Source organism: Centruroides vittatus, unplaced genomic scaffold (genome assembly GCF_030686945.1).
Source record: "Centruroides vittatus isolate TY-2023 unplaced genomic scaffold, ASM3068694v2 contig_1159, whole genome shotgun sequence".
NCBI classification, from domain to species: Eukaryota; Metazoa; Arthropoda; class Arachnida; order Scorpiones; family Buthidae; genus Centruroides; species Centruroides vittatus.
Window position 1 is genome coordinate 1,186,418 of NW_027120745.1, and position 13,887 is coordinate 1,200,304.

The 13,887-nt window shown below is 32.4% G+C and overlaps 1 protein-coding gene across 4 annotated transcripts in view; it reads right to left on the bottom strand.

Moving 5' to 3' along the window:
- Positions 1-6,731: 6,731 nt before the first annotated feature.
- The window catches only part of Larp4B (La-related protein 4B), a 193,235-nt gene continuing 186,079 nt past the window's right edge, over positions 6,732-13,887 (bottom strand). For all 4 annotated transcript variants that reach the window (XM_067276669.1, XM_067276666.1, XM_067276661.1 and 1 more), the window contains 3 exons: positions 11,982-12,138; positions 10,126-10,300; positions 6,732-8,360 (listed from right to left, as the gene is read on the bottom strand). In XM_067276669.1, coding sequence (XP_067132770.1) covers positions 8,303-8,360; positions 10,126-10,300; positions 11,982-12,138 — 390 coding nt within the window. In that variant the 3' untranslated portion in view covers positions 6,732-8,302. The remainder of the gene's footprint in view (positions 8,361-10,125; positions 10,301-11,981; positions 12,139-13,887) is intronic.

Here is a 13,887-nt window from a genome sequence, read left to right on the forward strand (position 1 = left end):
GATCCAATTCACGAATAAAGTTCGTTTGTTCCAACTGTCAAAAATTATCTTCAGCAAATGGATCTTCCTCCTAGATGTCTTCTCTTAATGGATAATGCCCTAGCACATCCAGCAAGTTTGGAGGAAGATCCGAATAGTGAACGTGCAATCAAGGTCAAATTCCTTCCACCCAACACAACTGCATTACTGCAACCAATAGATCAGCAAATGATTTCCAATTTTAAAAATCTATAAGAATTAAGTCGGTATCATTGGTAACCTGGAAACACCTGGTGAACAGTGCCTTGGTATAGAGCTTTTTGGAAGGTGCATTTTATGAACCTTACCTTATTGACAAAGCCTGGAGGAACACTTTGGCCAACTCGTGTCCCTGAGCAAAGCTTTGAGGAATTTGAAGCAGAGAGCTCTCCCGACGAAGAGCATGAAATTGTGTTCATTGGCAAGAGTTTGGGATTAGAGGTAGATGATGCAGACTTGGAGGAGTTGATAAAAGACCATCAGAACGAACTACAGGAACCACAGAAGAGTTGGTTGCCTTGCAGGAAGAACAGGCGAGTCTTACAAGAGCATTCGTCAGAAGAGAAGGTTAAGGAAGAAATCACCAGTGCCGGAGATCAAGGAAATTTGCAGAAAATGGAATGATGTGCAGGAATTTATCGAGAAGCATCACCCTAACAAAGTTGTGGCTAATAGGGTCATTAATTTAATGAACGACAATGCGATATCGCATTTAAAAAAATTTGATTAAAAGAGTAAGAATCAATTTAGACCACTTTGTTCCGTATCAAAAGACACCTGGACTCGAGTCCCGGTGCAGCGCTATCCGATATTTTTATGGAGGGGATTCCCCTTTCAAGATTAAGCTCAGTACATCTCCATGCCTTCGTTTGTTGTAGTTGGTGGAAGAGGAATGTACTGTACAGTGCTATTTTATTAAACAAAGTTTACATATTTTGATCAGAAGTGTGTTTAAGATTTTTAATTTTGCAGATTTTTTAGACTATTATTTGTTAATTAACAAATAATATAGTCTAAATATAATTTTGAAGTAATTACTGTATTTGATGATCATTTTATATATTTAACAAAATTACTGTATTCGAGAGAGAATAACACGAGAATCTTTAAGAACAAATTACGGATAGTGGAACATCTGAAAAATAGCAAAACCTTTTAAAAATCTAGCAACGAAAGTTGCGTAACTTTCCCGATTATGAGTTAAGAAAAATTTTTATCCTGTGTGAACCGTCTGTAAGCCAAGTAATGAAATTGGTAGACGCTCCAACAGCATACGGTTAGGGAAACTTAGTTTATTTATTCATATGCATTTCGGGTTGGTTTATTTTCCAACCCCTCTTCAGTGCTGTTAAGGAAATTACAAAAAAGTTGAGGTTTCCGACAGTATTTAGGATCACGTAAATTGGAAAATAATAAACATAGAAACTTCATATATAACGCATCAGCTTTATAATATGAAGTTTCTATGTTTATTATTTTCCAATTTACGTGATCCTAAATACTGTCGGAAACCTCAACTTTTTTGTAATTTCCTTAACAGCACTGAAGAGGGGTTGGAAAATAAACCAACCCGAAATGCATATGAATAAATAAACTAAGTTTCCCTAACCGTATGCTGTTGGAGCGTCTACCAATTTCATTACTTGGCTTACAAAGACGGTTCACACAGGATTAATATTCACAGCATCCACACCTACTACGTTAAAAAATTTTTATATTAAGCAAACAAATAGTCTGTGGCGCCATCTGTTATAAAATTTTTTCATAACAAAAGCCGATATTTTTAATTACAGTCAAACCTGTTTTTATGCGGTCTTTTTTGTGCGGTATAGTCGGCGACTAGTCTCATGCGTTTTGTCTTGTCTCACGTTGACTTATTATAGCTAAATAAACTTATTATAGCAATATTATTTCATGAATATGCGAAAAATGAAATAATTTATTTTTTAAGTCAACAAAACACCACCTGGACAAAAATATGTAAAACAGACGATAGACAAGACGATCAAGGTCTGTATAAGAAGGTCGGGACACGCGTGACCTACTTCTCGAGCCGCCATTTTGGGATATTTTGAGTCAAGTTTTAAGCAAACTTGTACGAGCAGTCAATTTTATACGACATTAATTAAACTAAAATTGCATAAATCCAGCGATTTCCAGTCAAAATTATTATAACAATTTCGGATGATTGCGCCTCCCCAATTTTATGTAACTTTTCGATCAAATAGATTAAAAGAACAATCATCCGCATCACTCGCCGTGGCGAATGAAACTAATTAAATAGGCGCTAAAACTGATGCAATTACGTATATAAGCGCTTGGTAAAGTAATGCAATAACATAAGTTATCCAAAATTTTATTTTAAAGCATTTACCAATACAATATTAATGCATTAAAAAATAAATACCGGACTAACGTTTAATTAACGAACATTTTTGGCTTTACAAAGGCTTAAACGTCATATTTTCCTAATTATATAAAATTTAATCAAAAAGGATAATATTAAACACAATTTGATGATATTTTTAACAGAGCTTATCCGAGACATAACTTCGTTCTCTGTAAACACACAAGATACAAATATAATAAAATACCATTTTCGGAAGTCGGCGGAAGTACGCATAAATGAGTTTTTGCTTCCATACAGTTTTTTTACATTCAAAGTACTGTTCGTATCTCTGGCAAAAATATGTAATCTCACTGACAGAAAAGTTGAGATTAACTGTTCTAACTGAGATTCTTCGAAATGAAGCTGAACAACAAATAATTTAATGCGAGCTCACGTATACAGTCAAACCTGTTTTTGTGCGGTCTTTTTCTGCGGTATATGAAAATTTCAATCAAATTGGAACATAATTAACTCCTGTAAAATTTTTTAAAACTCTATTGGATGTTTTCTATGACATCAGCAGGTTTTTTCATTTTTTATTCAGTAAAATTTTTTTCGGTCCCTTCTCATTTTAATAGCGTAAAAATCATAAATATTATGTTATATTTGAACAGATGCGGTAAGTTAGCTCCCCTCCGGCTTTAGACTGCGGGTGTGAAATTTCACGCCTTGTTAAATGAAATGACACTTCCTGCAGCTATATTTATCAAATAAAATCATTTTTTAACAATTATTTTTAACTTTTTAATGTTAGATTGGTATTTAAGTGGAAATAATTAATATATAAAAAATAAAATTCTTAGAGGATTTTTCCCCCATTAGGGATTGCAGAAAAAGGCCAGAGGAGTTAAAAAAGCAATTCCTAGTTATTTCGTACGGTTTTGAGTTATTTTCTACGCGAGACTTTTTTATGCGGTCCCTATCCACCGCATAAAAAACACTTTTTGTGTTGCGAAAACTATTTTTTATAGCTACTCGTAGTTTTGTGCGATTTTTTATGCGGACCCTATCCACCGCACAAAAACAGGTTTGTGTACTGTACATCTCAGACAGTACCTATAGAAAAATACATAATATACACTACTCTCGCATAGTTTAGAATGTTCAGTTGGCTGCCACTTATCCCGTCTGCAGTTCTGCACCCATTTCGCTTTCCTCTGCTTATCTGCAGGAAATCTAAACAATCGAAGGTCGTAAACTTACTTTTACAATTAGGTGCCACAGAATAACCCATTGTTTAACGTTCTGAGTACGTATATACGTAATAATAGTCAATTCGCGCAGGGATGGTGATCTCTATGATATGCCCCAACATGGCTGCTGCCGCATAAAATCACGGGAGCGTGTCCTGACCTTCTTATACAGACCTTGAAGACGATGCAGTCAAGTGCTGACATCTGTTGTCAATAAATTCTACGTCTGTTTTAATTACGTTAATTAAACCTTCAAAATCTTTCACATTCCTGGACCATTAAGATAAGACTCATTTCAAAGCGTAAATTGAAGGTAAATGTATTATTTACGTATTATCTAAATCAGATTCCAAAAGGTTTGGCGAGATTCCAAGTAGCTGCCAAGGCTCGTCATGATTTCGTTTAAAAAAGCAATTCCTAGTTATTTCGTACGGTTTTGAGTTATTTTCTATGTGAGACTTTTTTATGCGGTCCCTATCCACCGTATAAAAACAGGTTTGACTGTACTATATAATGGCAAAAAGCTTAATTTTTATTGTAGGGATGAGATTTAAACTATTTTTTTTTAAATTGTAAATGTTAAGATTTTCGTTAAGTCTCTCGAGATACATGACCCCTGTCTATCTCGACCTTCCACTACCAAAATTTAATAGCATCAATACCCTCCATGCCAAATTTCGTTTCTTATCTCAGGATGGGGGTGAAGATAAAGCGAAATAGACGCCAACACACAGCCACGAAATTTTTTTTGTTGGTTTTTTTACTACTTTGGGTTCTGGTCTCAAAAGTTGGATTTGGAAAAAACTCGGAGTGTCAAATTTGACACATTCCAATACTTTTCCTCGTGTATGTTAGGCTCAAAGGCCGAAATCGCTCGAGCGAAAAAAAACGACCACAACGCGTTGTGGCTAATTCAAAACGGCCACGAAACGAAATTCGTGATATTTGACCACGACGCGTTCTGGTTAGATTACTCGGACAGGTTGAAATTGGTTCGAGTGTTTTAGTTAGGGTGCCCGATGTCGATCGGGGACGTGCAGCTCCCGGAAATGTTTTAGCTGTTGTTACGAGCATTAATCCATCGGTCTCTATCAGTTAAGAAACAAGGGTCTTCTTCCTCGACTTTACGCTCGTAACGAATTTACAATTTCTGAGTGTACCTAAACATTCGGGACGTGCCCTCAACTTCACACTTCGCTCAGCATCCACGTTAACATCTGGAAGCAAGCGAGGATTTATATTGTGTCACTGTACAAGACACCGTATTGATAAAAATGCAAATGTCGCTTAAAGAACATAAAATGCAATTCGAAATGTCACGGTAATAGTTCTCGTAAAAATAAACAACTGAAACATTCTCGATTCTCATAAAAAAACCGATTTCGCTTTGTGGTCGTTTTGAATTAGCCACAACGCGTTGCGGCCGTTCTTTTCGCTCGATGAGCGATTTCGGTCTTTGAGCCTAGCATATATACAGTACATAACAGCCGGGAAAACAAAACAAGTAAATACCAATAACGAGTAAGTTTCAGTAAGTCACCCGCTACCCGTCGATTTATCTCCAAAATGTAATAGCGTCAAACTTTTTGATAGATAATCGGGATTCTATTGCTAACTCGCCCTTGTAAAATTTTAGGAAATGAAGACGAGGTTTCGATTGCCGAAGATAATTTTCCATCGCTTGCAAAAGGGTAAATTATTTCACTGGAAATGTAACACGGTAAGGAATTTGACTAAACATTATCAATTTGTACGAAAACGGTACTATTACTATTAAAGTTTACCGTATTTGTTCTGTAAATTACATCACCACCCACTTTCGTTCTTCATCCGTATTTTTCTAAAAATTCGGCGCATTTTCTCTCTATTTTCGTTCGCGTTAAGATTCATCTGTAGACTTTTCTGTAACGATCAATTTTTGATATATTTTACATGAAAAAAATTTGAACACGGTGAAGAGTGAGTTATGCACGATTTTCTTAGTTGTTTAACTTCAAAAGTTAAATCTAAAGTTTCGGGGCGCTTCCGACTTTCCAGAATTGCCACTCCGATTCTTAGATAATTTTTATATCCAGATACAAAATTTTAAGCCAATAGAAATGTATCATCGGTACTTGCGCTAAATAGAAAACGTTTTTCAAGAGACTCGTTTCCTAAATTCGAACGCTCGTTACGAACACTTAATTTTGAACCCGGCACGATCGAATTACGAATCGATGAGTTTTTTTAGTTTTACGCAAAACTCGATTCAACGATAAAACTAGTTATTTTTGACTTAAGTGCTTATCGAATGTCATTTATTGCATTTTTATATACATACAAATGTAGAAAGCTTCCGAGGGTGAGTGCTGATTGAATGAACACACTGACTTAACATTTCGATCTTTCGGACATACGAAAATAAGTTTCAGAAGTATCACTTCTTAAATCTAAGATATAAATGGCCGAGAAACAGTCTCTTGAAACCTATTTAGAACAAAAACTAATACATTTCCCGAATAGGTAAAGCTGTTTTTTAAATATAAATTTTAGGATGCGATAAAAAAAATGTTTACGTCAATCAATTTTAAAGTGCATCGTTACAAATTTTGAATAAATCATCGAACAATATCGATAAAAATAATCGCTCGGTATTAGTTTTAAGTGATGACACAATTTTAATTTACACAATGCCAAATGCATTCATTTTTGCACCCGTTCTCGGTGCTCCATTTGACAAAATAAGTTATAGAAACACACGATATTAAAAATAATTAACTTTTAAATTAACACAATTTTAAAAAGAATGCACGTTCACCTATATACATATGAACGCGCATCCGTCGGAAGAATGACAGTATTTTTTTTTTGACAGGGTGGACAACTCGGCTCTTAAACAGGGAGTGACTGATGCCTTTCCCTCCAAGGCATCGGTCGCACTCCCTGTATAAGAACTAAATTTGTCTTAAGTACTGATATTTCAAAAAAAATTGTTTCACTCAACGCGACGATATTTCGTTTATGTAATACTACTACTACTACTACTACTTTTAGAACTGAATAATCGTAATTGTTTTAATGAACAAGTTCACAGTTAAGTTTCATATAATAAATAAATAATGGTGTAGAAATAAGAAAGAAAAACAACTCAATTGCTCTTGCCAGAAGACATTTTACTGACCGCTGTGTATTTTTAACAGTAGGAAACTCAACAATTGGTAACATACCAAACCCAACCAACATCTTAGGCCACATTTGGAAAGACAATGGTAAATATAGCCATTGGTTTTGACAAATGATAAATTGATATTGATGATTTTTTTTTTGCATTTTTTAAATATATATATATATATATATTATACTGCATTTCCTTCACTTGCGTGAAGAAATTCGTCGATTAACAAATACTTCAATACTTTTAATCTGCATTTATCTTTCTGATTTTTGGATTACACAATACATTAATTAGCAACCCGTGTTGTACAAAGTTAAGAACAATCCATTGCCAGTCTGCAATGTTATATTCCCATTCAGTGCCTACTTACTATTTCCTGAAACTTAACATGTAATACTTTCGAGGCATTACAACATGTACAGCTGCACATTGGATTTTCCCCTCTTGTAATAGCACAAATACATTTTTCACAAGAAGCCCATTACGAATAATTTTACTGACGCATTTTTTTCTCTCTCTTATTGAATTTATGGTTTTTTTAATATTTTTCTTCTAACATCAGGCTAACTATTTTTGTTTAGCTTTTTTTTATTATTTAGCTTTTTTTTTTTTTTAAGTACACACAAAGCTGCTCCCCACTCTTGGGAAAATGACCCATGCTCTGTATTCCTACATTTTTTTTTTCTGCATGGGGTGCCATTGACATTAATACATCTACAAGATCTATGACTACTATTGATTATACAGTTTTCGGGAGTGCAGAAGGGTGGATACATCACATTTTTTCAGTGCTATCTCACTGAAATGTATACTGATATATATATTTATATAATTTTCTGCATCTCTCGTGGAAAAGTCCATTCGTTTGAAAATTTTGCGGACATTAACTGGCCGCTACCAGAAATTATGGACAGTACCACACCGACTGCTGGCACCATGTCAATTTGTTTTTTAAAAAGCACATGATACAAAGCAACAACAGAAAATTCAAATGGAAGTTCAATTTGTACACAAACAATGTCAGTGCAAACAGTTTACTTGGGCTACAATACAGTTAGTTTTTTTTTTCTGTACATATGTTTCTAATGTCACCGGCTCTATCGTTCAAAATTACAATTCGATACGAGTGCATCCGTAATACAGAAAGACGTTGCTGGCAAAAGCTTAATTTTTTTTTTAATCATCTATTCCACCTATTACCTCTTATTTTTTTAATCTTTATATCATAATATAAAGTAACTCAAATTTACATTTAGCCCATTTTAAACTGATAACTTGTTCGCCGAGGAAACTTGCTATGCACGACTGTTTTCGTTTGAAACACTGTTTAGTGTTATAACGATTAAAATGTTTGATGCGTTAGACAAAATAGAAGCTCAAAAATACAAATTTAACGATCACTTTTTAGCAAGCTGCTGAAAAAAATAACAGAATTGTTTAGAAAATATTTTACTCTAGCACCAGCTTATGGCAAAAGTCATTGAGTGTTTTAATCGGTATAACGTCTCGAGGAAGAGAGTTCCAACGACCACAGCATTGTGCAAAGATTCATACTGACCCTGTACTTTTTATATAGATGCCACATGCTCTTTTAGGGGCAAGTTTCCTGTAATGGAACAAATTTATCATTAATATTAGGCTATTATACAAATCATAAAAATTTTATCATGGAATACAATGAATATTCATACATTTTGTCAATCAATTAGTTTTCACTCTTAAAAATTTAATACTTAGAGTACAATATAATAATTGTTTTTCTTCTTCCTTTAAAGACAATATTGCTAAACAATTTATTTAGGCTGAACTGCAAACTTTTAGACTAGATAAAATATAAGAAAATACTTTGGTTGCAGTCCCACAACTTTTTTCATTTGTTATTTGGATTGAATGAATGCTCATGAAAAATAAATATGTGAAGCATCGAAGTTAACCATCTATTTGGTACATAACATGAAAATAATATAAAGAAATGAAAAAAAAAAAATTCATCACAAGCACTGTGCAGATAATAATAAACTTTTGATATGGAAATTGACAGTGTTATAAAATTGATTGCACAGAAAATTTGATCTGTATTAATTGCAGAATTTTGTGAAAATTTGGGTGTTTTAGTGTAATTTTTTCTTTTAAGATAATGCTCATACATTCATTAATCACTGCCAATAAATCTTTCTAATTATTAATGAAAATATCGATTATTGAAATATGGACGATGTTGTTCTGCATTGTTTTAATACTATTTGACGCCTATGTAAATTCACTATTATCCCAAACAGTATATTTATGCACTGATTAAAAAAACCTCAATGATAGTGATATAAACCCTAATGTAACTAGTTTTCTTTAGTTTGTTTCTTTGACAGAAAAGAGGGAGGACAAAATTGACGCAAGGCAGTGACTGTACATTTTGTTGTTTTTTTTTATTTTAAGTTGAATTTTTTTCTTTCAGCACCAAAATAATCCCCAACAATTGCAATATATTACTCTAAAATTTTTACAATTAAACTTGCAAGTATTTATTATTGTTATATGTTTAATTTTGGCAAATTTAAAATGCAAAAATTAAAATGCATGTTCTGCAGCTAATCACACAGAAATGGCATCTGAAAGAGCAAAGTTATTGCTAAATGTATTAAACAGCAACAGTTACATGCAAAATATAATGCAATTATTTGTGGTTAATAAGTTTAATTCTTTTCAGTTAATTTTTCCCCCTGTTTACTATCAGTGGTCAGTTGCAAATTGCTCATAGAGAGATGAACATGAAACTGCAAAAGTGAAAACAAAGGTTAATTCTATTACTTAGTATAAACACAAAAAATATTTTGCATTGAATTTGCAATAATTTTTTCTTTTTTAAAACAGAATTAAGCATTCATATTTCTACCCCAAACTTATCACACTTTCATATGCTACTAAGTTTACTAAAGCTAACCAAAGGTAGCACAGAAATATTAACACAACTAAATCACTAATTGTATTTTCTTTTGGGAATAGTTATTTTACATATAGGCACCATTGATAGAGAAAATACTTGATATTCTTTCTTCCAGAAGGATATATTCTTGCTTCCAGACAGTCTATACATATTTAACCCCCTTCTTTGTCCATAGTCAAATGGCTGTACTTGCAAATGCAGCCATGATTAAACTTGCGAGGTTGGTTGATTTTTAAATTTAAATTTTTTTTCTTAAATTTTTTTTAACTTTTTGTGACAAATCTTCACATCCCATGACAGAACTATCTGTACCAAAAAGTACTGCATCTACTGTATGTGAAATCACAGTCACATTTCTAAACCACCATTTCTCCCATCTGGAGAATGCAAATAGTGAAACCAATAGCAAAATCAGTCATGAACTGTTTACTTGACGGGCTTCACATCAGTGCTTGGGCCATCTCCACGAATTTCTTCTCTGTTCAAGTTTTCAGGATGACGAACTGATTCAGAAGAATTAACAAATCCAGTCCTGCGTTCTCTAAAGTCCCTTAATCGAGAACGCTGATCAGCAAATCTTCCTTTAGAAAATTCTCTGAAGTTTCCTAACAAAAAATTGACATTTTATATATGTATGTATATATGAACAAACTATATTTGCTATTAAAGTAAGATGATATCAACACATTATTTTATTGAAAATGATTACATTCAAATAAAATTAGTCTACTTAATTTAGCTTAAATTATGTATTCATATATGAAGGGGAAAAAAAGAAAATATTCTATTGAAAGATCTAAAGAAACATTAAGGTTATGAATCTCTTTCATATATTTTTAATAATATTTGATTAATTATATGAATTACACAGTATATTTTGATACTTATTCCTTTATATTTTATAAAGGAGTAAGCATTGAAATGCCAGGCATAGCCAGATTCAAAGGTCATTTACAACCAATGATCTTTAATCTGCCAATCATACAAGTCTGACATTGCACTCCATCAAACGAAGTGCTTCTATTATTTCTCTCTTGCTTTGAAAACTAAACTGTACTTATTTTAATTTAGAAGTGTCATAATCTGCATATATTTTGATATTTGTAATAAATTTATTAAATAATATTTTTTGTTGTATATACATATAATTTCAAAAGGAAAAGAATTATTTGTGCATAACAAGTAATTTACTGGAAAGCTTTGATTTAACACAATACCATCTGTTTGAAAGTTACTAGGAAATTCACTGGACAATGTTTTGTCTTGAATCCAACCTGAAATTCCAACTCGTTTGGCTGATAAGAAATGAAGGAAGGAACACTAATGAATCACTTTACACTTTTGCTTTTTATTCAATCACACTACTCTTTTGCTGAATACACAAATCAAACCAAACTTTAAAAAAAATATATATATATATATTTTAAAGAACATTTTGCCATTATCAGTGCCCCTATATAATTTGTACAAAATATAGCTATATGCATAAGTAAAATGCAATATTTAAATTTTTTGATATTGTAAAAGGGTAGTTCAACTTCTATTGCTATTATTGAAATTTTGCACAGAACTGTGTTACAGTCCCAATATATGTTTTTCCTCATTTTTACTTCACACACTGACAATTCTTCCATTGTTTTGGCAATGGTATGTGTAAAGAATAGAAGTATTTTGAATAGTGTCAGAGTTGTGCATTGTGACAGCAATCAGACTGTTAAGAAATTGTGAATCACCTAAAAGGTACAGTCTGCCAGTGACTGATCATCACTTTTTGATAATTTAAAGGACTAGAGTGTTCATGTAATGATTTGTCTCTGAAGACTTTTCAGAGACAAGCCATTACATGAACTCTCTAAACTCAAAGTCCATCATGCCATGTCTTCAACACCAGTCAAATAGTTATTTTGCAGGCATTCCATAATTGCTAGAACAACAGGAGAGGAGTCAGTGCATGAAGGAGAACTCAAGGAGAGAGAACTGGTATTATGTAACACGAACAGTTCCATTGCTATTACCAAAATTCTAGACTGAAGTTGAACCACCTTTGTACAAAGTCATCTTGTAATTTTTCAAATGAATAATATTGACAAAAATCTGACCAAATCTGTTCTAAAAGTTTATTACCTGTAAAAGGACAAGTTATGATTATTTTGTATCTTTTTGATTAACTAGCCAATATTATACATAACTGACAGAATATCTAAATTTATGGCAAAAGGTAATTTTTTCCTTCTTATTTTAAAAAAATAATCAAATTTTAATAATTCAACATCATATATTCCTTACTTGGTGCAGGCTGCCTGCTCTGAGCTTCTTGTTGTCTTAAGCGAGCAGCTGCTTCTTGCCTTTCTTTTTCTTTCAATTCCTGGGCAAGTTTTTCTACACGTTCTTTTGCTCGTTGTGCAACTTCTGAATATGTCAGTTTCCTCATAGGTTTATCATCCTAATCACAATAAAAATAAATAATATATTTTCTTTGTTATAAGAGTCATACATGATGTGTATTTTATAAACAATTAGGATATGTAAAAACATTATGTATATTTAACTAACAATTCTTTATTTTGAAATGATTATAAATGACTGGAAAACCTCATTTAATGCAATTAACGCATTTGAAGTGAAATTGCAATAATTGAGTATAATAAACAATAGGAATAATGATTCTATCCGTATATATATGTGTGTGCGCGCGCGCACACACTCTCTCAGCAGTTATACAACTCTAAAGAAACCAATGATAAAAGTCATTTAAATGAGTGTTGTAGAAAAGAGATAGACAAACTTGGACAAAAACTGTTAAAAATATAACTGTTTCCCTTACAGTATTGATTACCATGGTTAAAAGCATTTTATTTTGAATTTAAAAAAAACAATAAAGTTAAATCTAGCAACATTGCTACCTATGTCACCCAGAAACTAATGTGCATATTCAAGTTTTACTGCAAAAGCACACCTGTGAAACCAAAGTACAATACTCTATTTTTCTTGGTGTTAAAATCTCCTTAGGGTGGAAACTGGAAGTATGTGGATTTTGGAAATTTCATTGGCTATAGGAAGGTGACTGACATAGTTTGACCATCCCTGACATGTACTCTTATCTATTTATCAAAATTTGGAAAATATGCAAGTAAATACGTTACGTACCAATGACGTTACCACTTGTTTTGTCTAAACATATAGCCAGCAGCCATTCTCTTTTTAAAATCAGATGTTATGTCCAGTATGATAATCCTCTTTGCTTTTATATCTTTCTGGGCACCTGTTTGTCCTATAGAAGAGTGACCTCACTCAGTTCTTATGATTGACAATCATGACAACAATAAAGTGAGAAAAAAATACATTAGTCTGAAACTTTTGTAGGGGTGTAGAACAAAGTCATTCAAATGAGAGATTTTAAATATATTATCTCCTCCAGGCTTCAGCCAGAACCAGTGAAAATGTCTCAAGAGTTGCATAAGTAAGACATTACTGTATATGTATACACACACAGCTACACTGGATGTAAGATCATTACAATTAATAATTTTACTAATACTTATTTAACAGATAATTATACTTTATTTAAATATTTTGCAAGGTAATAGCTAAATAATGTTATTTGAAAGGTTAACATTTTCCATTCTCTCTTATAATTTAGGTGCCAAATCAACTAGTTAAGATCTTTCTGTATTTTGTAACTTCTTTTCATATTAGGATCCAAGTCAAACAAAATTTCCTTGGCACCAGCAATATGATCAAAAGTTATCAAGCATTCTTGCAGTTAATCCTTTAGTTGTAACATTCACTTCTTGATCACATTCATGTAATACATCTCACTGGCAGTGACACTTTTGTGCTCTATTACAGCTTCGTGATTTAAGTTTCCCTCCTTCAGATTGCAAACAAAAAATTTTCAGCTACCATAAAAAATTGTGTTAATTATTGTGCATATCGAAGTTTCATTAAGTAAAATTTTCTGTATATCCACAATTTTTAATTATTTAAAAAATAATTAAAAATTTTAACTATCAATAATACTATATAACTAAACTTTAGAACTAATAATAAAGATATTTAGGCATACTTTCAGTATGACAAAGATTTCTTCATAGTAGAAATATATTACTGATTGATTTGTACATCATGTATGCTATTGGAAGCATTAATAAATTCTTCTTAATAGAGAAAAATTGTGATTAAAAACATAACT